General features: G+C 36.1%; 2 protein-coding genes and 1 long non-coding RNA gene across 3 annotated transcripts in view; 2 read left to right on the forward strand and 1 right to left on the reverse strand.

The window, feature by feature from the left end:
• The window catches only part of LOC136798491 (DIS3-like exonuclease 2), a 426,120-nt gene that overhangs the window by 358,507 nt on the left and 40,837 nt on the right, over positions 1–26,776 (reverse strand). The gene's annotated exons all lie outside the window — the stretch shown is intronic.
• Positions 1,474–6,272, forward strand: LOC136798407 (uncharacterized). Its single transcript, XM_067055013.1, has 5 exons — positions 1,474–1,501; positions 2,082–2,462; positions 2,774–3,733; positions 4,869–5,258; positions 5,443–6,272. Exons 1-5 carry the CDS (start codon positions 1,474–1,476, stop codon positions 5,697–5,699), a joined length of 2,016 nt encoding a protein of 671 aa, XP_066911114.1. The 3' UTR covers positions 5,700–6,272.
• LOC136798539 (uncharacterized) lies at positions 13,229–26,577 on the forward strand. The gene is made up of 2 exons (XR_010845394.1): positions 13,229–13,277; positions 24,934–26,577. It is a non-coding gene; the product is annotated as an uncharacterized lncRNA (long non-coding RNA).

Below are 26,776 nucleotides of genomic sequence, written 5' to 3' on the forward strand. Positions count from 1 at the left end.
CATTCACCAAGATTATGTAATTCATCGTTGGGTTGTATATATCTGAAGTGAAACGGGGAAGCGACTATCACTCGGCATCTAGGTTAATTGGTTCGCGACAGACAGTAGTTTTTGATGTCTGATCATTTTCGAGTTTCTTTCTTGGCAATTTTGGGTGTTTGTCTTTTAGTCATTAACTTGTCATTAAAAATTGAAATCTATTCTTCACTTTTTAGTCTTAAATCAGTAGTTTTTGACGCAGGTATGGATTACTCAGACTGATCAGGGTTTTGTAGAATCTTATCTTTTTTTATTTCAGTGGTTGAATTTGAAATAGAATTTCATATACACCGGAATTGTCAATTAACAACACACATTGGAAATTTGGCTTGACTTGAAACTTAAAATGGGTTTTGAAACAGATGGACAAGACAATGGGACAATCAACCCTTCTTTCGAAGGACCAACGGAATTAGAACAAGCATGTAAGTTTGTTTCTTACAACGTTTAGGCACTTATTCTCTGAAAACTATCGTATACACAGACGAATATTTGGACTCTAAAGGGCAAAGAAAATCTAGCTACTGAGCAAAAAAAAATTTCAAAAAAACGGCACTCTAGATACAAGGTCCAAGTTAGCCCTGGTTTCGGGTGTCGGAAAAGATCGCGTATGAACAATCACTGGCTTCAATTGGAAGTGTTGCGTAGAATAGCAGCACACCGGTTATGCACCCCGGAAGCGTTGTGAATAACCGCAATTTTGAAACGCTATCATTCTATGCAACTTGCTGAAATGTATGTAATGATCATATGCAGTTTTTCAAACATTACTTCTAAAAATGGTCAAATTTTCCAAATTTTGACAAAAAAAGACTTTCGTTTTTCCCCTTACAGTGCAATTTGAGAGGCCCCACAAACATTCCCTTAAGGGCTGCACCTACGGTAGATCACTTACTTTGAGTGCCCCCCCCCCCCCGAGTAAGGCTGTGAAACTATTTTCCTGTTGGAAGCGAAATCTATTCCAATTCACGAATTGGGCTCTTCCAGAAAATGTTCGTACATGGTGGTGGAGGATATAGTGCCCGGGGGGGGGTAGTGAAAATCTACAAAATTTGCCTTGTCCGGGAAGTAAACTTGCTAAGGGTAATTTTTCTCTGTTTGAGGGTAATTTTGAACGGGTCAAATTTATCAAATATATATCACAATACCTTCTTTGGGTTCTTTGTATTCAGCTTTAAATTTGAAATAAATTTCAATTTTTACATACCAAAAATTCTCTTTCACGTAACAATGGTTCTTATCTATAAAGAAATTAAAAAATTAAAAGTTTATAAAACACTCCCTTCTCACAGACCCGGTAGGATTTTTTCAGCCAGTGATTATTTTCAGTGGGGACGAAAATTGGAGGATGATTTTCCACCGGGGACGATATTTTTGCCAACTTTTCCACTGGGACCCCTCAGTGCGTGGGTCTGTGAGAAGGGGGTGTAAAAAATGCCCGACACCAAAAAATATCTCATAAGTATGTGGACACTTACTATTGCTCAGCACTCATTTCTCGTGTAACCAATGACATGTCCAAAAGAGTTTGGTGCAGAAAACTGGGCGCCTTTGACATGGTCATTTATACGTCAAAAGGAGTTGTAATTACAAAGCTGTAATTCTCCAGGCTAGTAACTCTTTAAGAAAGATACGAAAAATCAAAGACTTTAGATTTAAGACCATACTTATGTCACTTTAATTTAACGCAATCTATTGCCGTTTCATTCTTTTAAGCGAGTCAAGTGTTGTCAATAACCAAGATCTATGACGTAATTTAGGACAAGACCTTATAACTCGAACCCAGTTATTAAAAAGGTTTCCATTACGTCATACAATTGTAAAACTTATTCAAAACCACCTTCTCACAGACCCACTGGGACCCCTTCCAACTGGAAAAGTTGGCCAAACATTGTCCCAGTGAAAAATTGGCCAATGTCCCCACTGGCTGAAAAAATCCTACCGAGTCAGTAAAGAAGGGGTGTTTTTTTATAAGAAATACCTATCTAATAAAAAGAACTTTTGTAATCTTTTCTATAAGGCAACACCATTTATTCTTTCAGCTGCAGCCTGGATAAAAGACTCACCAAAAGACAAAAATGATACTCTGAGCAGCAGTAATTCTTTCGGTGATGCATTCTATATCGAAGTGCAGCCTACGTCAGCCCAAAAGCCATCAAAGGCTAGTGGGGAAGACGTCACCCAAGAGTCAAAATATTCAAACCAGAACGGTGAAACTCAAATCAAATCCAAAAAATCAACAGCTGCTCTTATTGAACCTCCAAATGAGGCTGATGTAACTGTTGACCGTTTTGTGGTCCGTAAATCAAAACCATTTGAAATTTCTTATGAATATCTGGTCTGGGGGTTATTCACTTTGATTACGATTTTGTGTATCGTTGATCGATTTGTTATGAAAGGTGATGCGGTGCTGGAGAGAAAAGGTAGGGAAGCTATTCCAAATCTCAGTTGATAGTTAACGTTTTTTTCTACGTCCATACATCGTACTTAACTCTCATAGAATGTCGAAACAACATGAAGAAGTCATTGGAGGATTCCTTTAATTATATTATAGGTGTAACACATACACTCAAATGTTGCTTGGTATTTTTGAATCCAAACTTTGAATCCTTTCCTGTCAAACATCTTGATCCAAATCCCTACGCTTATCAATTGAACTTTTCTGGTCCGTAAATTACAAACCAGACAAATTTCTGAAGCCAATTCTTTAAAAAATTCTTCTTCTTTACCACAGGAAAACGTGTTTGGAAGTTATGGGGTGAAAACGTTGGACAAACCATCACAAATGTCATTTGGGGAATTACAGCCCGTCTTATTATTACCTCACAAAACCTCATGTTTTATACAACTTTGTGGTGTATACCAAACCTTATCATCGAGAAAGCACCACGGTTTCTGGTTATCGCTGGTATAAGAGATATCCATATTAAAATGCATCGAATAGCCGGGATCTTCCTTATTGGTATTCCATCATTAGCCCATGTCCTTGTCATATTCCTGCCGCCGTTAGTAGATCGCACTCAATTAACATATAGCCCGCCTTCACGGTTTAACTATAGTCAACAATATGGGAATCTGAATTGGACCAAGATTTGGGATCCAGCTGCGGTAGAGGGCTGGACATTCAATGATTCCAAAGGTGTTCATCTTACTTCAGATGAAATCTACCGCCTCCTCCTCATGGTGGCTTTATTTTGTCTTATCTTTCCCCTCACTCGAAGTCAATTCCTGAATAACCGTTCCTACTCACTTGCCATTGCTATCCATGCGTTCGCTGGTGTTTGGTACGCTATAGACAATATCCGAAAGATCACACATGGTCTAGCTCATGTTTTCAATCTACCAGTTCTTCTAATCTGGTGTATTGACCGGCTCATTAGCATAGCTTATTACCGGAAATCCCGGGGTACAGCCGAAAGAAAAATCATCGGGAAAAACGAATACTTTGATGTCCGTGTCAAATTGAACAAAAAATTCAAACCAGAAATCGGAGATGTTTATTTTCTCCTTAAGAGCAACAATAGCCGTTTCACCTTATCTCCCGAAAGATCTCATCCATTCACATCATTCAGTAATCACGACGTCACTGATGCAACATGGGACATTGGATTTATCATAACAATGATGGATGATGATTCGCAATGGTTTCCAGCGTGGACCAGAAGGTTAAGAGCAAGTGATCATGAAGCTCAAGGTAAGTAAACAGATTTAGACCAACCCAACTCATGAAAGGGGATTAAGTTCGAGTTTACCATGGAAGAAGAGCGTCTGAAGGTGTGAAGTCATTAAGGCCGGTGTCCACTTTCGTGCGAAGCGCGCGAAAGATTTTTTTCTTAGCCGTTTTTTCCTGAAGAAAAGATTACGTCATAAAGAAGTTTTGCGCGAACAAAAAAAAACTTGAAGGAAGTTCAACTTTTTTCAACCGTTACGTCAATTTTGACCAATGGAATTGCTTCTTTTTTTAATCAACCAATGACGTTACAAATAACGTGAAAAGTTTCGCGCGCTTCGCAAAATGTAGCACGTCAATTTTTTCTGCAATTGCTCTGCAACGCAATAAAAATATTGCAGAACAAATTGCAAGTGTCTGCAACAAAATCAGTTTGAACTGATTTTGTTGTAGAAGAATCTGCAATTTTTTGACAATGTATCTGACATTTACGTCATTCGAACACGTGTCGGACCTTCGAAAATCGAATGTTTTTGATAAAATCGAATGTTTTGTAATTCGAATGTTTTGTAATTCGAATGTTTTGCAATTCGAATGTTTTTTAGAAGTTTTTCCTGGTTCCTTTTTCTAGATGGCTAGACAGCAACAATTTTCAGGCGGGTGCAATGCAACAATTGTATTGCAGCCGCCTGAAAAAACTATCAGTGTAGCCTTAGCTTTACACTTAAACTCATATAATATTGAGATTTGACGTCATTATTCATGATACATTTATGTACCATTGCAATGTCTTCTATCTCACACTACATCACGGACCAACTAGCTGATTGCTTGTAAGTGACGTAAAGACGTAAAGTCAGTCACTTTTCAACCATGGAAGACATTGCAGTGGTGCATATCATGAATACCGTACCAAACTTTGTAGTCATTTTTATCACAAGGGGAGGTGGCAAATCAAATCTTCTTCCTTTAGAAATCTTGAATCCTAGACAGTAGTCAAAACTGATCGATATGTTAAAAAGAATTCGAAGAAAGTTAATTCTCACGGCATATATCACTAATTCTTTAATCAAAGCAAAATAAACGGAATAAACGGATATAATGTACGATATCATTTAAATATTGTATGCTTACTTTTTCCGTTATTTTATTTCATCAGGTCACCAAATTAAATGTTGGGGTCCATATCGTTCATCATCTTCACAACTTTACAAAGAATTAGAAATCGGTGAACAGAAATCATTCGTTCTCTTGGCGTCCGGATCTGGGTTCGGCTATCTCTATGATTGTATCAGTATTTTAGCACATGGTAACCATGGTAATAATTTCAATATGGCGGAATCAAAACCAACGTGTATTGATATACACTACACTGTACGTTCGATTGAAGTTTATAAAAATTTTGCTGACGAGATTTCAGAGAAATTGAGATTGATCCGAAATAAAAAAAATGTGAAAGTCACTTTCAATTGGTACGTGACCGAAAAAACGACAATTCAAGATGGTAAAGGAGATGCTGAAATTGTTGATGTAATCAATTTACTTAAAGGTATGAGTTTATATCCTTGATTAGATTATTAATAAATAAAATCACTACATTTTCCAATATTCTTATACCATAAAAAGCAATGACGCAAACTATAACTCGTTAATTCTACAAGCCCCCCTTAGGGCTCAGTCGCAAACTTGCTTACCTTTTACCACAAACATGCTTTTACTTATTTTTCTAACAGGACAAAGAACTGATTTCGAGAAAGTGATCAAGAACAGTGCAAAAGACTCCAGTATCTATTTCGTTGGTCGACCTTCGTTAGCAGATCAAATCAGTATTTACTGTGAGAAACATAATCAAACGTTAATCAAGGATTTCACAAACTCACAACGAGGAACGTCAGATAAGTTGGTGATGGTGCATTATCTGAAATATACTTTCTATGTGATTCTAATTACCGTTGTTTTTAGCATGTTTTTGCATATTTTTCTGAAATAAATTCAATGGAATAAAACTATTAACAGATTACTGCCGTAGAATAGACCTTATCGGAGTTTTTGATTTTTCTAAAAAAGCGATGCATTGTGGGATTGTTTCGAGTGTATTACAATAGAAATCTCATCTTAGGAATTCCTCAAGGTAATTCTATTGTAATACACTCGAAACAATCCCACAATGCATCGCTTTTTTAGAAAAATCAAAAACTCCGATAAGGTCTATTCGTATATTTTAAATATTCAAAAGTAACGTGTTGACAGGGAGCAGTAAAGACAACTGCCCCCTCCCCCCCAAGTGGCAGTTTTTGGGGGGTGCCCCAGAAATAAGCAATTTTCGTTTAGTTTTTTCTAAATATAATTTTTGTATTTTTAGTAGGTCTTTATCGCATTAGCTTTTTCTATTTTTTACACTTTCTGCCGGACAGAATTCAGAATTTCATTTGTAATTAAATAAAAAATTATATTAAATTTTTCTTTTGACTTTAGTAATATACAAAATTCCGTGATATTTGGTAATTAGATCTTCGGGTCCTTTTCTTATACACAACTGGAAAGATATTCGCGAGCAGTATAATTATCTAATTTATTGGAAATTATATAAAGTTTCAGCCCGGTATAGTAATAGGGAAAAAATTACCGAAAATGATTAAAAACAGCCTAAATAGACCTACTCCGTAGGGGTAAAAATGTAATAAGTGAGGTTCAAATATTAAGTTGAATGGGAAATTACCTTTTTATAACCTAGCTAAGAAGAAAGGGATCTTTGAAAATGAACAAGTTTCCTTAAGAGCAATTGCACCTAAGAAAATCCCTGATTCATCTAAAGTGGGATCATTGATGTCTTGGATTTTTTTCTTTTTTAGATATGTTGTGGGGGTTCATGGGTGGAACAAAATTCCAAAATTTGAGCCTCAGAGCTCAAGCCGTTCCCGAGATATCACATTTTGAAGTTTCAAGAATTTTGTCTAAAATACAGACCGGTAATTTACAGACCAGAATTCCAAATTGCTATAACTCCTTATTGGTAAGTCTAAATGACATGAAATTTTGCACAGATACACAAGACCACAAACATTTTCTAAAAACAAAAACAAAAATTAAAATTTTTTTTCCAAAATGGCGGATATTTGAAGCCGAAGTTTTGAACTGCTTGAAAATACCGGTTGGATTTGATTCTCAGTTATTCCCGGCCCGAGATTCCAAATTGAATTTCTTTTTCAGATCCTGAAAGATCAATCCTTTAACTACCAAATATCAAAAATCTGTCGTGGAGAATTCATTTTTGGCTCAATAGATCAATTTTAAAGATGACCTATATTTTCCGAAAATTCCCTAGCAACGCCCTAGCAACAAGGCTTTAACAGGCTACACCATGTACTGGAAGGCTCAAAAACTGGTATTAATGATTGACAGTCCATTTCTGGACAGTTGTGATCATAGACTGATCTAGAGGATATTCCTCTATATGCAAAAGAAATTCATAATTTTCACTGCCTACGATGATATTAAGAGCCATTTTTTTAAGAGTCTTCAGGGTGTGATACCTCATCCTCTTGGATTTCGATGAAATTTTGACCAAATGATCTATCACACAAGAAAATAAGACCCTGAAAATTTCACCTTGATATCTCACGTAGTTTTGAAGATACAGCGTCTCAAAGATAGGCTACTAAGTGAAATTTGACCCCTAAATTTCATGAACTCTGGTGAGGAGCAGATTTTGAAAGCCAATGAATTTCTATGCAAGTACATTAGAAAGCTGATTTATATACAGTGGATTTCAAGAACTTTTTGTAGGGTGTCAGAAAAAATCAAATTGAGTCTCCAAAATTTTCCCCGAAAATATTTAGCACCTCCTGTTGAGGGCTTCAGACAGCGTAATCTGGGTTCGGAAGCACTTTTAGATGGCTGCTGATAGTCCTTGAGACTTTTTTAAAGCAAACTTTTGACCTGGAGTGGTTTACTGGTGGGTTTTGGCCACAAAAACAACATTTTCAGGATTTCCATTTTGCGTAACTGTCAAAAATGGCCGAAAAAATTGCTATTTTGGTAGATCTGGAGCAAAATTCAAGATGGCGTATCTTTTTGCGGCAACAACAAATTTTTTTGAAACTTTCAGCAAGGCTTCCTTAGTAGGCTTAGTTTATAGCCTCAAAAAATTTCAGTGGTTTTTTGAAGTCTCTTAAAGATATGCTCGCTTGAAAATTTGCTTAACTTCGTTGTTTTTTCCCTCTTAAAATGCTAAATCAGGCCCACTTAAGGCCTCTAAAGGTTAATTTTTGTCAAATTATTGGTTGATTTTCTCTAGCCAACTAATCATTGGCATTAAGGGAACAACTGTAAAAGATTTCAGGTCATTTCCATCAACAGATGACATTTTATGACTGTTTCTTTATTTTTAAGTACAGAATATGTAAAAAAATATGAGACTGATATCTGGCCTTTCCTACCATTCCAGGGCCTATATTTTCAGGAAAAGCCTCAATCTTTCACAGTTTGGTGAATATTACTCTTAAATATAAGCAGGTTACTTCAACTAAATGGGTTTAACAGTACTTAATTCCTATTCAAAAACTTTTTAGAATCATTCAGAAATCCTACTTTGACAATAATTTGCGCTTTACCGCAAAATTTCTATGTCCAAGTGTCGTGATTAACTTTTAGACTGTCCAATATCTCTATATTTGTGTACACTAACAGCCTTACTTGTTGATTCTTAAATAACTAAGCAACATTACTAGGGTGATATTTTATGAGATACTGCAAACAATGATGTTTAAATCTTCTGGACAAGAAATATTGGACAGTCTAAAGCTAATAACGACACTTGGACTTAGAAATTTTGAGGAGTCACCAGAGTTCATGAAATTTAGGGGTCAATTTCCGCTTTGAGACGCTGTATCTTCAAAACTACGTGAGATATCAAGGTGAAATTTTCAGGGTCTTATTTTCTTGTGTGATAGATCATTTGGTCAAAATTTCATCAAAATCCAAGAGGGTGAGGTATCACACCCTGAAGACTCTTAAAAAATGGCTCTTAATATCATCGCAGGCAGTGAAAATTATGAATAATCTTTTGCATATAGAGGAATATCCTCTAATGATTTGATCAGTCTAGGATCACAAATGTCCAGAATGGACTGTCAATCATTAAAACCAATTTTTGAGCCTTCTGGTACATGGTGTAGCCTGTTAAAGCCTTGTTGCTAGGGCGTTGCTAGGGAATTTTCGGAAAATATAGGTCATCTTTAAAATTGATTTATTGAGCCAAAAATGAATTCTCCACGACAGATTTTTGATATTTGGTAGTTAAAGGATTGATCTTTCAGGATCTGAAAAAAAATTTTAATTTGGAATCTCGGGCTGGGAATAACTGAGAATCAAATCCAACCGGTATTTTCAAGCAGTTCAAAACTTTGGCTTCAAATATCCGCCATTTTGAAATAAAATTTTAATTTTTGTTTTTGTTTTTAGAAAAAGTTTATGGTCTTGTGTATCTGTGCAAAATTTCATGTCATTTGGACTTACCAATAAGGAGTTATAGCAATTTGGAATTCTGGTCTGTAAATTACTGGTCTGTATTTTAGACAAAAATTTTGAAACTTCAAAATGTGATATCTCGGGAACGGCTTGAGCTCTGAGGCTCAAATTTTGGAATTTTGTTCCACCCATGAACCCCCACAACATATCTAAAAAAGAAAAAAATCCAAGACATCAATGATCCCACTTACAGATTTTCTTAGGTGCAATTGCTCTTAATTTTCCTTGAATACACCTTTCCCGAGTTTATTTCGACTTTTTGAAAAATACTATTCCAAAACCCTGCTCTACTTGCATTTAATTTAGAAAGATTCTATTACGAAATACAAAATAAACAAAAAAAAATTATGTTAAAAGCTCTTCCGGTTCTTGAGATATTTCAATTTTAAAGTTTTTTCTTAAACAAAAGTATCCCATGGAAACGGCATAGAAACGAGGCCCGGTAGGATAAAATATCTTTTAAGAGAGGTTTGACTGTAAAAACAAAGGAATTAAAACAGCCATAAAAAAGGAACGGAAAAAGCTTTTGATCTCAAATTTTCAGAATGACTTTGTATCACCAAAAGCTTTAAAAGTATCAAGTTCTCGTTTCAAACTGGAGAGGTCGAAAAAAATCGATAAACTTGGGAAAGGTGTATAGGATAGGAGATAGGTAGTGTTTCTTCTAAAAAGGCAATGTAGAAGTCACGGGGGCGGCAGAAAAATAAAAAATTTTGTAACGAAATTAAATCATGAACTTCTAACGACTGGACGGAGAGCTCCTCATATATGCGCGTAGTTTTCATTGTTTCAAATAAATAGGATGATGACGTTCTGTTCACGTGATATTGCATCAGAAAAAGTCGAGGTCTCGATAACCCAGTTGTTGTGATTTGTATGAATGTCGGGCAAAAAAACAATCTTTTTCGAAAGCACTCTCCCTCCATCAGTGTGAAGTGGAAATTTTTGACTTTTACAAGCTTTTTCATCAAAATATCGACAATATCTTTTATCTATCTATTCACATCCAAATATAAAGGTAGGAGTTGAATATTTATTTCTTTTTTCTATGAAAAGAGAGGGAAAAGTATGTTGTTGGAATGAGAATGCTGACAGGCTGATGAGATTTCTTCGACTCTCTAACTAAAATCATTAAATTTTTTTTGCCCTCTTATACATTACTGATAGTACAGGAAACAATTTAGCAAATGTGCTTTCGAAGAACTACTACCCTACTACCTTCACTGTCCTTCACTCAAATGTATAGAAAATTAAATAATATATACCTTGTCAAAATTGCTTTTTTTAAAGAGTACATTTTTTTACATTTTTTAGGATTCTCATTCTGTGGTGTCAACAACAGAAAATGGTTATATCCACGACTAACATTTATTCATTGAACGGGATTTGTATGAGGAGCAGATGAGAGATGCTGATGTCAAGAAAGATGAATTACATGTATTTATGATAAATCATACGTTATGATGTTTGACGTTACTCCCCAGCTGGATTGATCTAAACCAATGTCGTTAATCAACTGGTCAAATTCTAATAAAAAGCAAAGCTTTTAAGAAAGTTTGTTATTAAATCTCTCACACACGCAGAAAAAAATCGATATCCCTTTCTTTAAATTGACATTATACAGCATTATAATGACAGGACTTATTTGGAAATGAATTTCTAAATTGAACATGTGATAGTTTGGTATATTATATATGACTTTCCTGACTATACTTTATGTCAGTTTGGTCAAACTTTGTTAAAATATTGGAAAATACACATGAAAGACTGCAATGGAATGATGGTCAGCTTTTTTGTTATTTTGTTTGCTGACAATATTGACACTCCCAGCGATGGTAAGGTCATAGCTGCACAATGACCAAAATTTGTACGTGAACATAAATTGGCAGTGACTCTGGAATGTAGTGGCAAAAATCAATTTTTATTTAGAAATTTTATTTCAAAAATTTGATTGAATTTACTTATGTTATTTTGGTAATGAAACTGAAAACTTTTTCTACTGTAATTAGGATGATTTTAATTTATTAGACTGAAACAAAGATTAATTTCAAAAGCTTTATAAAAATATTGGAGTCCAAAACAACAGTGCTGACATTTTGCTGAATGTATTTAAATTTTACTTTAATTTTGAGGTGGTATTTCGGTTAAGAAAGTGCTGAGCTATCTAGAAATTAGTTCAAACATATTTTACTTTAGCTGAATTTTATTGATTTACTAATTTTATGTACAATTTTTTTTAATGTTTACAGGATAAATCTCTATGCTGTGGAATTTGATCAGTCTTTTAAATTTTCACAAAGCAATAAATTACAGTATTTCAAAGACCTAAATCATGTGTGTGCATATCTTTTTCAATTTTACAATTTCTGAAATGAAACCTGTTTAATACCACCACATTTCAACAACATTTCACAATTTTAGTGTCTGATATATGTTTTTGTATATCAGGGAACCCTGATAGATGCAATTGGTTTGTTTTGGTCTTAATCCGGACTCTTGATTTAGCCTCACTTTCATGCCCCTTATTAGGCCACAGATTTTCCACATGGGCCTTTTTCAGTTCTTCAGTTCTTCAGTGCAGACTGCTGTTTTTTGCTGTTTTCATATTTATCTCCTGTTACTGTTTATCTGTCAAAATGCTTGCTGAAAGACTATTCTTTTCAATACTTATGTTCCTGACTACTCCACCTGGTACTCCAACCAGTGAGGATACTGGTACCAGAAAGAAAAAATGCCCTGGATGCCAAAGAAGTCATGACTTACATGATTTTGGTCATCCAAGCAAAAACTGCCAAGGTCCACCTCCACCGCCGTCTCCGTCTTCTTCTCCATCTACACGAAATCGTCGCTCATCTGCTGAAAACACAAGGAAAAGCCCCGATTCTCGTCCCTTCTCAACAGAGCAGATGGATCATTACCGCCAACATCTTCGAGATCCTAAAAATCAAGAAACTGAGCTCCTGGAATCGATCAGACGTGACAAAGAGAACCAACTTCGTGAAGAAGAAAACGTTTTGATTGAGGAAATTAAACGACAGACAGAGAAACTCCAACGTTTAAAAGACTCTAGAAGTCAACAACATTCGTCTCGCTCCGCCCCGCCGCCCGAAACACGCAACAGTTCCTCAGGGGAAAACCTTACAGCTCAATCCGCCATTTTAAATAATTTTCATGCCGATTCCATGTCTACTTTAACCGGATTAATTTTCGCGAGATTAAATTTCGCGAGCTCAAAAATTCGCGAAATTTTTTGGATTTATTTTCGCGAATGAGCCCTTTGAAAAATTTCGCGTGGATTTAATTTCGCGAATGAGCCTTTTCAAAAATTTCGCGTGGATTTAATTTTGCGAAGGGAAGAAATTAAAAAATAAATTACTTCAGTCATCTTTACGATTTTCTTGAAACTTGACAATTTTGCTAAAAACAACTATGGTACAAAAATTACAATTCTTTCTCATCATCAAAATTTTCAAAAATGTCAAATGCAGAGCGTTGCTTCTCTGGCAAAACCCACGCATCCTCGTCGTCATCTTCGCTGTTATCTTCTCAAGAGAAAAAGTCCCAAAATGTGGAAAATGAGGAAAGTGATGTAGTCATAATAGATTAGATATTGTCAATTTTAAAGATGTATTATTCATATCATTGTGTCATAAAAGGAAAAAAAGTGAACTAAGAAAAGCAAAATTAAAAAAAAACCCAGGTGGATTTATTTTCGCGAATGACCCCTTTGAAAAATTTCGCGCGGATTTAATTTCGCGAACGAGCTATCCCAAACGATTTCGCGAGTTTTATTTTCGCGAAAATGGCGAAAATTCGCGAAACCGCGAAATTTAATCTCGCGAAAATTAATCCGGTTAAAGTACTTTGCTTCACCGCCCGCTTCTTTCTTCTCAACAACAACAACAACAAACTTTGAATCCTGGCTCTTCGTTTGGTAATGTTCTTCCCTTTTTGAATTCTGGCTCGACCGCTGAACCTTCTTCTACTCGTCAGAACGAACTTTTTCTTCGCCCAACACGCACCAACGACGTTACCAGAGGTAAAGCTTTACGTATAGTGGACTTTGTTTCTCGTATTCGACCTGCTGAGGATGAAAAAGTTTTGTCTTATGACAACAATTGTAAACTTGCCTTGATTTTACAGGACTCTAAACCCAAACTTTCTAGTGTTACAGTTGAACAATTTAATATTGCTAATTTGAGAATTTTTTACGAGTTACTTTTTTCCGGGAAGCTTTCCACCCTTTTCCATGTACAGGAGTACCTTTCTTATGCGATTAAGGTCTTAGAGCTGGCAACTAAGCACCCTCGCGAGCCAGGGCCGATAAACGATTCTGCGACTTAAAGAGGCCAGTACCGTAAAATTGGAGGAATCGTTTAGGGCCCTGGTACTTTAGAAGAGAAAATATCAAGAATCTTGATATTTTTCGACCTTTGGACTCTGGCAGCTTGAGTGTGGGCAATATGTTGCGAAGACAAGTACAGCCGAGCTGCGAGCACACTTACTAAAATAATTTATATCAAAATGCTGTAAATAGTTCTTCTCCGTATGACCATTTGGCATGGGAAAAGAAAATAATGTTGATTTGGACATTTGGAAGGGAAATGCAAGTAGAAAATGACTGTGTTTGTTGTTTGGAATAGAGAATGGCTTTCCTCTGTCTTTTAATGGTTTTTTACTGGCTCAAAATAAATTAGTAGCCTTGCAATAAGTCTCAACTTCCAGTGACTGTTTTTTAAATTTGGCTCTCTGATATGGATATTTTTTTGTGGTGAAGTTTTAGGGTTGGGCCTTGGGTGCACACAGAAAACTGCTGTGAACTGGTCTTAAACAGTTAAGCTATAAATTAACTGGCTTTAAACACACTCATCAAATCTAAAGAAATTTTAACCTTGAAATTATTGCTTTCTTTCTCACTTTTAGATTATGTGAAAAATAAATAAAACATTTTCATCAGCTCTAATGCTTTGCAGGCTGACTCTGCTGATGCTGCTCATCCAAAAAGAATTTTTATATCCAGCCTCAAGAATGTAAACTCCATATTGTCCACCCATATCATGTCACCACAGCTGGGAACGATGAACGACAGTAGCAGTAGGATGAATTCAATCAGATTTTTGTACAACAACATAATGTTTTTGTGTGTAAAAACATGAAAAGTATCATGTCCTCAACATCATCATTGCATCTTGCTTTTGTGACTAATTGGCTGATTGGAATAAGCATGAGCTATAAAAACTCTGAGAGATTGCACCAACTGTATTTGTTAGCCCTGGTTTTCCAGGATGCTAAATAACTAAATGCATTGCTCAGTCATCAGGCAGTGTCAGTTGAAGTTAATTTTAAACATTTGGTCACTGTTATGATGTTTAACTGGTTTAAATAATAAGAAAGAAAAGATTGATGGACACTTTATGGACTGTGTAACAATTATGAGTGAAAATGCTTGATCTTTGTTACTCTGGCAAAAATTGCGAAAAAATAAGAATTTGGGGAATACAATTACTTTGGAGAGAACTTATTTTGGCAAGGAGCTAAATAAAATAGAATTTTTTATAAATGTGGTTTTGAAGAGAAATGCAATTTTTGATTTTGGCAAAAACTAATTTGGGCAAATACCACAGTATATAAAGTGGTTCTTTTATGCTAAAAAATTAGTGTTTCAAATAGAACTTTGGGGTTACTTATTAGGGACCGTCCACATCAGTCCACATAGTACGTATACCCACTAAAATGTCAAAAATTGAGTATATATATACCCCTCCCCCTACAGGCAAGCAGATGCAAATAGCTATACCCCCTGGTGAGTACGTACTTTTTTCATTCACACCCCCTCCCCTGGCTGAAAAAAAAATCAAATTCAAAAGGCTTGGGTTTTCCCCTTTTTCTATGAGAGAGAAACAGCTGATATTTTGTAAGGAATAAGCGAATAATAATTCTCTTTTTATTCTCTTTCAACCAATTTTACAAGCAAAAAAAGGGCTGTGAATTTTTTTTTCTGCGTACTTACTTTTTCTTCCGACCCCTTCCCCTCTGTACGCAAGCATATGCTTTTGAGAAGACACCCCATCTCCCCCTTGCGTACGTACGTGCGTACGTACTATGTGGACGGCCCCTTAGGAAAATCACTGGAAATTTTAATTCTAGCAAGAACTTATTAGGGGCCCTTATTATGGCGAGGCAGGGTGAGGAAGCAATTCTTTCAATTTTGGCGATAACTAATTTTGGTGAATTTTGTTCTGTTACTATATCATCATTCATTAAGAATTTATTTATTTATTTATTTAGAGAACACATTGAATTATGTAAAATACCCATTTGAAATTTTATGAAAATTTTAATGCTAGCTATGGATCATTGTATAGAGTTTGGAATTAAATTCTCATTAATAAGAGTTTTCTGACTAGTAAAATGAATTTGATATTCTTGTGTGAATCTTTATACGTGCCATTTTTAAGATTTTTCTTGTGAATCTTTAAACGATTTTCAACTCAAGGGTTTTGATAAAAAAAACATGGTGTAATAAGTTTTTTAGAGATTTGGCAGATGATCAAAAGAAATCTGCAGGAATACATTTTACATGAAACTTTAATAAACTTGGAACATTTCGTTTTATTCAATTAACAAAAAAAGTTAGAAATATTTACTGGTCCTATGGAAAATGCTCATGGGAAAGGCTTGAAAATAATATTAGATTTTGTTGAATTTCAATATTAAAAAGAGGTCGATTGTAATCAAGGACTACCTTAAAGGAATAAATTATGACGGAAATAAAATTTGGTGGATTTACCAGGAATTCCGCCATACGTCAAATTAAATTCCCGCCAAATTTAATTTATCTTGTGTATTCTCCAAATTTGTGCTATTTCAGGCCTTAAAAACAGGTTTTTGTTTATTCGGTAACAATTTTTGGCCCAAAATTTCCTTCAACCGCCAAATTAAATTCTCGCCTAATTTTTTTTTTTCTAGCAATCCGCCAAATTAAATTCCTCTGAAAAAACTTTTTCAACCACCCGCCAAATTAAATTCCTGCCAAAATTTCTTCCTTCAAGGTATTATTATCAATTTTGTCAAGTCTCGAGAACAGTGAAGGTAAAGTACAGTAATTCCAAATTTTATTTTTGCCTTTAATGGTTCCTAATTTTTGATTGAAAAAAGTTCCAAAAATTAATCTTGTTTTATCAGTCCTTACAGCTTCAAAGTATCAGATGCTTTAAAATGAAACAGCTTTGCTCCAAAGAAAATGTGACATTTACAAAAAAAAGTAGAGATAAGTATTCAATTTTTTTTAGTAAATTTCTCAATCATTTTGTATCAAAATAACAGAACTTGAACTGAAAAGACATATATAATCTTAAAGTTCTATTCTGGAATTTTGACCAAAATGTAGTTGATTGCTATCTTTTGAAACAATGTCCATCTATAAAATAATAAAATTTGACACTTAATGCAGCTTATCAAATTTATTGAAATTTTGTTATGTAGCAAATCAGAACATGATGACGACAGTGAAACATAATCTTTAGGTCAGAATAAATTCAACTGAAATCCAAAAAAGTCTAACATGTCATAATTGATAATCTAGATGACAGATTTGTTATATGTTTGCATAAATTTTATCCCGATAAAAAAACTTCCAGCTTCAACATTTTTTGTCAAATTCAGTCCAATATACACACTGTACCATACTAGTTTGTATACTTTTTTACATTTACGGTCAATATAAATAAATTTTCAGTCTGGTAATAGGATATGTTTAAAGAATTGTTTTCGCATGTCTTTTTCAATACTTGAAGTTTCTTGCTTTTACACATTCATCGGTTGATTAGAATTGTCTGAATTGTTCACATAATTGCCAAGCTTTTAATTGTATAAACCATAACCAGAACATTTTTGCAATGAGTTTGTATTGTACGTAGTCTCAAGTTTTTCTGAAAAAGCTTCTTCACCGATCAGTTCATTTTGACTACCAGTCAAGCAATCACTGGAGATGTATGCTTTTTTCTTTTTCATACTCCTGATGCCCATGGTCATAGACAAGATAGATGTCTTCAAAATGTATAAACATCAGTCAGTCATTCATCACGAGTGATCAGATTATAAAGAAACATGCAAGATTGCTGTTGGAAATCAGCTCAAGCAAAACAATTATATGTGGACAGCAGAGGGTCTTTTCGAGTGAATCTTTAAACTATTTTCCATAGTCATTTTGTCTTTCTGTAAAAAATCGTTTTACAAGCAGTTCCAGTTCGCTCAGTTCAGGGACTGCTTATCAAGGTCTCGTAGTATTTCTCTGCCAATCAAGTTTCATTTAAATGACATTTTGCAATTTTGTCAATTGATTGGTTTGCCAAGAGTTCTTCATACTTCAACTTCTTCATGTTGAGAATCTGTCTTTGACTTTTAAATTTACTATTTACATCAGCCATTCATTACATATTTAGCTTGTTTTGATTTTTTCAAATTCTCGGAATTTGTAAAATGGCGGGATCATGCTAATCGACATACGTTTCGCGTACATGCCTAAAAGTACTTTCGTTTTTAAAGTGGCAACTAAGTACACATGGCAATCCGTGTTGCAATATGACGATGAATTTCGGATTTTGCAACATACTTATGGGTTCTCGTGGAGTACTGACCATAGCCATCTACATGAGGTTGTTCTTATACCTCGCTGGGCTGCAAAGCTACCTCGTGGGCTTGGGCATGGCACTGATACTTCCTCACCCAAGATTGATTTTCTCTCCTCAGGTCTTGCGGGTAACAGTAAGGTTTCTGGTCCTCCCACAATGACACATCTCTCGTCCGGCTCTGAGATTTGTCGGATGTTTAATTCAAGAAAAGGTTGTCAGAAGTCACCCTGCAGGTTCACTTCAATTCAATTCAATTCAATTCAAAGTAATTTATTCGCCTGCATATCATTAAAAATTTACATATTTTAAGTTTGTATAAATTAGGGGAGGAATGCAGGCCAGGAGTCCATCCAATAGACGTACCGTCTAATCAAATGGAATGAACACCTGGTCGCGTGAGCTGGTCATGTCGAATATCATTATGGGAGGTATCTTAAGGGTTATTAAAACTATTTAAACATTAACAATCAGAATAAAAACAATGTAACCTAACCATAAATAAACAATAAAAAAAGGAAAAAATAATAACAATGCATACAAAAAATATGACATCAACTATTGAAAAACCTGAAAAATATTAATTGTCATTGTATGTGAATTTCAAGGTTTTGTAGAGATGAACTTTCATTTTCAAGGTATGCGAGAGGATTAGATGTGAAGGAAGTCTCTAACCTTCTTTTTGATCGTATATTCAGATAATGGTCTAAGATCAGTCTTTGTATGTAATAATAGTTGGTTCCAAATTAAAAGTGATTGATATTTTATGGATCTCAATCCAAAGTTGAGTGTTTTTGCCTTGGGGCGCTCTAAAAGTTTCAGGTAACTATTTCTTGTGTGATAAATGTGTGTCAGGGTTTTGTAGTTTAACACGTTTGTAACGGCTTCAGGAGAAAGATTAGATAGAGTTTGATGTACAAGTTGAATATTGAATTTGATAACAGTATTTGGTAAAGTTGGGATTTTAAGGTTTTGAAAAAGAGGGGAAGTCTCAGCATTAAAATCTGAAAAGTTAGAATACGCAAACATCTTTTTGTAATTTTCCTATTCGAGAGTTTTGAGTAAGGCCTTGTCCCCAGATAATTGTTGCGTAAGACATATGAGAGTGGAACATAGCATAGTATAAAGTTTTGAGAACTAGTTGTGGAACAAAGTGGCGTAGTTTGGACAAAATACCATTAGATCTTCTAAGCTTTGTGGATAAATGATCAAAGTGAAAATTCCAGGCTAGAAATTCATCTAGAATGAGACCAAGATATTTGACATGCTTTGTGAATTTTAAGGCGTGTCCTTCAAGGTAAAGATTCATAGAGTAAGGTACAGATTTATGTTTGCTTCTGAACAAAATGACCTCTGTTTTCGCAGTGTTAAGAGAAATTTTATTCGCACGAAGCCAAGAAGAAAGTTTAACTAGATCAGAGTTCACTTTGGTTTCGAGTGAATTCAAATTTGAGTCAGACGAAAGAAGGCAGGTATCATCAGCAAAGAGGTTGGTTTCGCTATTCAATATAGCTTGAGGAAGGTCATTTATGTAAATTAGAAAGAGTAGTGGTCCTAATACAGAGCCCTGAGGAACTCCATGTTTAACAGTTCGTTTTGAAGAATCGTGTCCAGAAATTGACACATATTGTTTCCTATTAGTTAAGTAAGATCGAAACCAGAGATTTGCAATGCCTCGTATTCCATAATGCTGTAGTTTAGATAAGAGAATTTCATGGTCAACAGTATCGAAAGCTTTTTGGAGATCGATGAAAACCCCGCAAGAATACAGACCCCTATCTATGTTTGATCGAATTTTTTCTGTTAGATTTATCAAAGCGTGTGTGGTAGAGTATTTGTTGCGGAATCCAAATTGATTTTTAAAGATACTTTTATTTTCATCAAGGAATTTTACAACTCTGAATTTAATTAGCTTTTCAAATATTTTATCAATATTAGAAAGAAGGGAAATTGGTCTGAAATTATTAGGATCGTATGGTGAGCCTTTATTTTTATAAACAGGTATTACTTTTGCTACTTTTAGAGCAGTTAGGAATTTACCTGACTGTATGGAAGTGTTAAATATATTAGCAAGAAGTTGAGCTATCTCAGCGAGAACAGATTTTAAAATTTTTGTTGGTATACTACATGGACCGTCAGATTTTGGTTTTAGAGCATTTATGATTTTAATAATTTCGTTAGCTTGTATTGGTTCAAAAAACAGAGAATTCATTGGTGAGTTGCGGAGAGTTTCATTAAAGTTACATTCCTTGTCATTCACGTTTATAGTGTATCGTATTTTATCAGCTACGGTAGCAAAATATTTGTTTAGTTCTTCAGTTGTTACTTTTGGGTCTGATGTTACTTGCCCATTTATGTTTAGAGAGATTATTGTACTTTTATGTTTTTTTTTACTTTCAATTAGTTCGTATACACCACTCCAAATTCTCTTACTGTTTTTTAAGTTATCTTGAAAATAATTCTTATAGTGGTTATTTTTACTTCTTCTGCAGAGTTTTACGATCTGATTCCGGTAGAATTTGTATTTTGTATGTAGTTCATGTTTAATGATGTTATCTTTTTCCCGCGAGTAGGCCTTTAAGAGATGGTCTCTTTTAATGATGGAAGTTTTGATTCCTTTTGTTATCCATGGTTTAGCTCCTCTTTTAATTTGTCGATTAGAGAGTTTTTGTAGGGGTGCATGTATATCTATTAAAGTATTCATCCGATCAAAAAAGCTTTCAAATAAAAGATCTGGGTTATACGAGTCAGGATGCAAGATGTCATTCCAATCAATTTTATAAAAGTCTTCTTTGAATTTCTTGCTATCAAAGCTTTTCCATCTTCGATAGTATTTTGTTTCTTTGGAAAAATTTGTAGAGAAGTTTTCAAAAATAAGAAATTGAGGCAAATGATCAGATATACCAACTAAAAGATTTCCGGTCAGAGGTTTATGTTTCGCAGGAGTGAAGAAAATATTATCTATGAGTGTCCTTGACCTATCAGTGATTCTGGTAGGTAGAGAAATACTAGGTAAGAGAAAAAAAGATTCAAGAGAATCTACGAAATTATTTACATGTGGAGAGGTACCACATTCTAGCAAGTTAATATTAAAATCACCCATAAGCACAAGGCGCTTATTTTCCTTGTTAGCTTTTTGTAAGAAGGGAATGAAAAAGTCGTTTGTAAAAGTTTCTATTTTCATGGTTGGATGTTTATAGATACATCCAACAATGATATTTTCTTGTTTTTCAAATTGGAGCTCACAGAAAGTAGATTCAAGTTCCTTTTCACAATAAAGAGAGCGAGAGAGATCATTTCTAGACTTGGATTTTAGATCATTGGAGATAAAGAGAGCGGTACCACCAGCACTAGATTTTGTGTTAGTAAAAAGTGACTTATAAGGGGGGGGGGTTTTCACTTTTACGGTACGACGGTATTGGGCCTTTTTTCCCCCGGTAAATCGGTATTACCAGAAAAAAACGACGGGATTACGGTATTTCATTTTCTACCGGTATCGGTATTTAGGTATTTCGGCTTCTTTTATCGACGGTACTACGGTATTTGACCCAAATTTTTGTCGGTATGACGGTATTTGAGACCCCTGAAAACCCCCCCCTTATAACCATCAATATCAAGTTTATGTGGAATAGAAGAATCGGTAAGTCTAGTTTCCGAGATTCCTAAGACTTTGAAATTGTGATTTAAAGAGTTTAAGAGATTGTTGTACATATCAAAATGTTTTGATAAAGAACTGATGTTAAGATGAAGAAATGAGAGGTTAGAAGATGTGTTAGAAAAAGCAGAGTTGAAGTCGCTACAATCGAAATACCTACAATCAACAGTGTTCAAATTATATTCTGTGTTCGTTTCTCGAATTTCTTCGATCGTGGTTAAATCAGAGAATGAGGGGTGGAAATAGTTGTACCTGAAACTTTTTTCATCAAGCTCATAGCAGATGCTAAAAGGGAAAAGATCGCAGTTGCAGTTAACGCATAATCCGACTTGTGGATAGTTTATTGAGAAAGGGAGATTGCATTCATGGTGAAACCATTTCTGACAGTAGTCACAAAAAAAGGAAGGAGCTCCTTCCGCTAATTCCTCACATACCGCACAAATTAGGTCCATCTATGGCAAATAGAATAAGTTTTAAAATTCTCAAAATATCAAGTAAATAAAAGTTTTAAGTTCGAAAGTTAAAGGAAACTCAGAAAGTTTAATTCAGCGCTATAGCAAAGAAATTTTTGATTATACGAGGAGTTTAGAGATATCATCATGCGGTCACAAAAGTTCATTCATTATTTTCAAAATTTTGAAAGTAATCGCAAGGAAGTTGGTTATCGGCATCAAAAACAAGTCAGACAAGTCTTCCTCTTTTTCAAAAGAGTGAACATACCTTCCACCAACTTGCTTATTGAAACGAACCTTTAAATTTCCATGTATATCTGTGAAATGAAGTTGATATGTTCGCATTTTTGAAATCTTTCTTTTGCCGAATTCAAGGTCTTCAGTCGTTTTTTTGTAAGAGAAGGTTTGATCTGGATTTTCTTGGAACGCTTCCGATTTTCATAAATTTTCTCGCACGTTGAATGTTTATTAAAGCGCACAATCACACGTTGTGCGTTATCTCTGATAGGGCCGATTCGATGCGTTTTGTCGATTGTCGACTTAAATTCATTTTCTTCGATTCCCAGTTCTTCGATAGAGTCTTTGACTTGCTTCATTAACGATTCATTAGTTTCTCTACGATTGAGCGGGATACCTTCTAGAACGAGGCAATTCCTTCGTGAATACTGTTGTTGACGTTCAACTTCATCGGACAACTTCTGGCTCACAGTACATGCAACAGCGTTACGATCTTTTAGGATTGTTATTTCTTTTTGTAGAGCAGGAACTGTCGACTTTTCAAAGCTCTCTACTTTCATTTCGAGTGTCTCAACTTTATCGTTTAAAGATTCTACTTTTGCCTCGAGTTCCATTATTCGGTCCAAGAGTTTCTTCTCCAGGCCTGTGCGGGTGACAGCAGGTGAGAGTGATTGATTTTTAGTCGTACCTTTCATGATGATGTTTTGTTTTGTTCTTTGCAGGGCGCTGAATTGACGTTAAGTTAAAGTTTTTGCATCTATTTTTGACGTTACTCCTTCAATTTTGATCCAATCTTCTCAATTCTTTCATGGAATGTGAAGGTCACCTTGCTGAATCTTTTGGTGTAACTTTCAGTATGCCAAACCTCAATTTCGAACAAAAAAATAGCAGAACTTTCCACTTTTTCTTCGTTTTTCTTCTCTGCGTCAAAAAAACGTCAGTTCGTTAAAAGAAGATGTTGCAGTGAAAAGAAGAAAAAGGTTCACTCATGCCTGCCGCAAGGTTGGCTCTCAGGCTTGTGGAAAATCGCATCAGGGTTTTCTGCATCCTGTGAATGAGGGTGGCTCTCAATGACTCTTTTCTTCAGAACCTGGTCCTTCTCCGCTTGATTCTGCACTTTGGGACAAAGAACTCCAAAATGATCCGGACCGTCAATTTTTGTTTGATGGTGTGGTCAATGGATTTCAATTGCTCCCAGCAGATGCTTCAATCAGCCCTGCGGAGATGGATAACTATAATTCTGCTATTGGCCAGGGTTCTAAAGGGAAAGTTGAAGCCACTATTCTTGAAGAACTCGCGGCCGGAAATTACATTATTGCTACTGAAAAGCCTGTGATAGTCAGCGCACTTGGAGCAGTTCCAAAGCCTGATTCTGAGGATCTCCGTTTGATCCATGACTGTTCGATGCCCCACGGTATGGGCGTTAATTCTTACATCGATATTGAGAAGCAATCTTTCCAGACCCTAGATGATGCCTGCAGGTTGATAGGGAAGGATTTCTTCATCGCTAAGATAGATTTGAGACATGCGTATCGATCTGTCCCAGTCCATCCTTCTAACCGAGATGCTCTCGGTTTGAAGTGGAAATTTAGTGGGGATAGCCATTACACGTATCTAAAAGACACACGTCTCCCTTTTGGTGCACGCAGTGCCCCTGGTATTTTTCATCGTTTAACTCAGAGTGTCAGACGTATGATGCAGAGAAGAGGCTACCCTTTGATCATAGTATATCTTGACGATTTCTTGGTCATTGGTAGGACTCAGCATGAATGTCAAGCTGCCTTTGATACTCTTTCCTCTCTTCTGGTTTCCCTAGGTTTTACCATCAGCCCCTCTAAGCTTGTCCCACCATGCACAAGACTGGTATTCCTTGGAGTTGAGATTGACACCACCTCTTTGACTCTCTCTCTCCCAGTCAAGAAGCTAGGTGATCTGAAAGATGCACTACTGTCTTTTCAGTCCCGAGCTCGTGCATCAAAGAGGCAGCTACAACAGCTTGCTGGCCGTCTTAACTGGGTTTGCAAGGTTATTTATGGAGGAAGAACTTTTTTGCGTCGTATTCTTGACCTTATGGGCTCCTTACGGAAACAGTCATCCAAGTGTCTGTTGAGTGAGGAGTTTTTTAAGGACATTTCTTGGTGGTTGGATTTTCTTGAGATTTTTAATGGTCAGTGTTCCTTTCATGACACTAGACCTGTTACTAACATCCACACGGATGCCTGTACAACAGGCATCGGAGCAGTTTTTGACAATGACTGGTTCTATTCTAATTTGTTGGTTGATGCTCCTGCCCTTGCAGGCTTGCACATCAACTACAAAGAAGCGCTTTGCATTGTTTTTGCCTTGGAACGCTGGGCACCTTACTTGTGTAATAAGGTTGTCCATATTTACTGTGACAACACGGCTGCAGTTGGGATGTTGAATAAAGGATCATCTCGCAACCCGCTCATGATGACTTACCTCAGACGTCTGTTCTGGTGTTCTGCCACCTATAACTTTCGCCTAAAAGTTTTTCATGTGCCGGGAGTCCAAAATGTTGTTGCTGATCATGTATCTCGTTTGCATGAGCATTCACATCTTGCAGCCTTTCTCCAGTATCTTTGTGACTGTTTTGGCCAATCTGCTTCCACTGATAATGTTGTCTGGCACATGTCTGTGAACTGTTTCTGTTTTCTTCTTGGCTTGCATGGCTCAGGCTCATGTCTTCACTCTGCTTTTTAGAGTTTGCGTCTTCGCTGCTGGCGGATGTGCAGTTCTATCGTGAAGCCACCTATGCTACCAACACCCGCAAGGCCTACCGTACTCACCGCAAGGTTTATCTTCAGTTTTGCAATATGCTTGATCTACCGCCAGCTCCTGCTAAGTGTGTGCACCTCTGCATGTATGCTGTGTATCTAGCCCGTTTCCTGTTACCTCAGTCTGTTTGTATATATTTGAACATTGTTGGCCTCTTGCATCGTGAGATGGGGTTCCCCAACCCTCTTCTTGATAATTTTTTCCTGTCCTCTGTGTTGAAGGGTATCAAGCGCTCCAAGGGTGTCCCTCCCGTCCCCAAGCTTCCCATCACGGTTGAGATTCTTTCTTTCATTCACTCCCAGCTCAACCTGCGGGATAGTAAGCAAGCTTCTTTTTGGGCTCTATGTTTGGTTTCCTTTTTTGGGCTTTTTCGGAAGAGTCACCTTTTACCCGTTTCCCAGAAGGGTTTTTCCCCAGACACTTTTCTCACCCGGGATGATTTTACTTTTTTGGGTTCTGAGATCCACATCAGGGTGAGATGGAGCAAGACTATCCAGTTTGGTCAACGCACTGTTTCTATACCACTGGTGGCAATGCCTTCGTCTCACCTCTGTCCTGTTTCCGCAGTTTCACGTGCCTTCTCCCTTACCCCTGGGGCCCTCCCATGTGATCAAGCTTTTTGTTGGAGGGATTCCTACCTTGGGGCTAACCGTGTTTTTGTTTACCGGGATTTCATGCACATTCTTCAAGCGCACCTCTCACGTTCTGGGCTCTCACACCGTCAATATGGGTCACACTCATTCAGACGTGGTGGGGCTACCTTTGCTTTGGAGGCTGGTGTGCCTCTTGACTCCATTGCAGTTATGGGTGACTGGAAGTCTGATGCAATGTATCTTTATCTACATATGCCCTTGTCGCAGCGTTTGCATGCCCAGCATTCTATTTCTTCATATATTTCTTCTTTACCTAACAACTAATACACACATTGGATTTGGACATTTGTTTTATTTTCCTAGTTTATATTCCTGTACATATTTTGTCTGTGCCGTTTTCACAGTGTTTATTCCGTCAAGAACTGAAAATACCATGTAGACATATCTGTGTGCTTTCTGCCTATCCTTGCCTATAGCCTTTTGTGTTTAAGTGTCTGATATATGTTTTTGTATATCAGGGTTTAGATGCAATTGGTTTGTTTTGGTCTTAATCCGGACTCTTGATTTAGCCTCACTTTCATGCCCCTTATTAGGCCACAGATTTTCCACATGGGCCTTTTTCAGTTCTTCAGTTCTTCAGTGCAGACTGCTGTTTTTTGCTCCGCCTCCCTCCCCAGCATCTTGGTGGAAGCTTTCCTAGGTTCAATTTTATTTAATGCTTAGGTCACCGAATATTTTGATATTTTTCTTAGATTTTCTTTATGTGAACCGTTTCCTTTACGGTCTATACTATGTATTTGCCATTTGCTGGCCCATTGATTTTATATATATACCTATATGTTTGTATTGTGTCATTATTTACCATACTGTGCTCCTGTAATCATTTGTTTTATTTTCCTAGTTTATATTCCTGTACATATTTTGTCTGTGCCGTTTTCACAGTGTTTATTCCGTCAAGAACTGAAAATACCATGTAGACATATCTGTGTGCTTTCTGCCTATCCTTGCCTATAGCCTTTTGTGTTTAAATTTAGAAAATTTTTGGCCATTTAAAAAAAAAACACCTAATTTTTTTCAGCAAAAGTTTTGTACAAGTTAATACCTCAAAATTTTTACTTTTTTAATTGAGCAAAAAGTTTTATGAATTTTAAATCCGTACAGGCAAAAGAAGTTTT

This window comes from Clytia hemisphaerica, unplaced genomic scaffold (assembly GCF_902728285.1).
Source record: "Clytia hemisphaerica strain Z4C2 unplaced genomic scaffold, Clytia hemisphaerica genome assembly, whole genome shotgun sequence".
NCBI lineage: Eukaryota > Metazoa > Cnidaria > Hydrozoa > Leptothecata > Clytiidae > Clytia > Clytia hemisphaerica.

Bases quoted from the DNA above. Each gene is read 5' to 3' on its own strand.
- LOC136798407 (XM_067055013.1), top strand. From the start codon at position 1,474: ATGCCCGACACCAAAAAATATCTCATAA. The intron at 1,502-2,081 runs GTATGTGGACAC...TTATTCTTTCAG, and splicing joins CACCAAAAAATATCTCATAA to CTGCAGCCTGGATAAAAGAC. The intron at 3,734-4,868 runs GTAAGTAAACAG...TTATTTCATCAG, and splicing joins AAGTGATCATGAAGCTCAAG to GTCACCAAATTAAATGTTGG.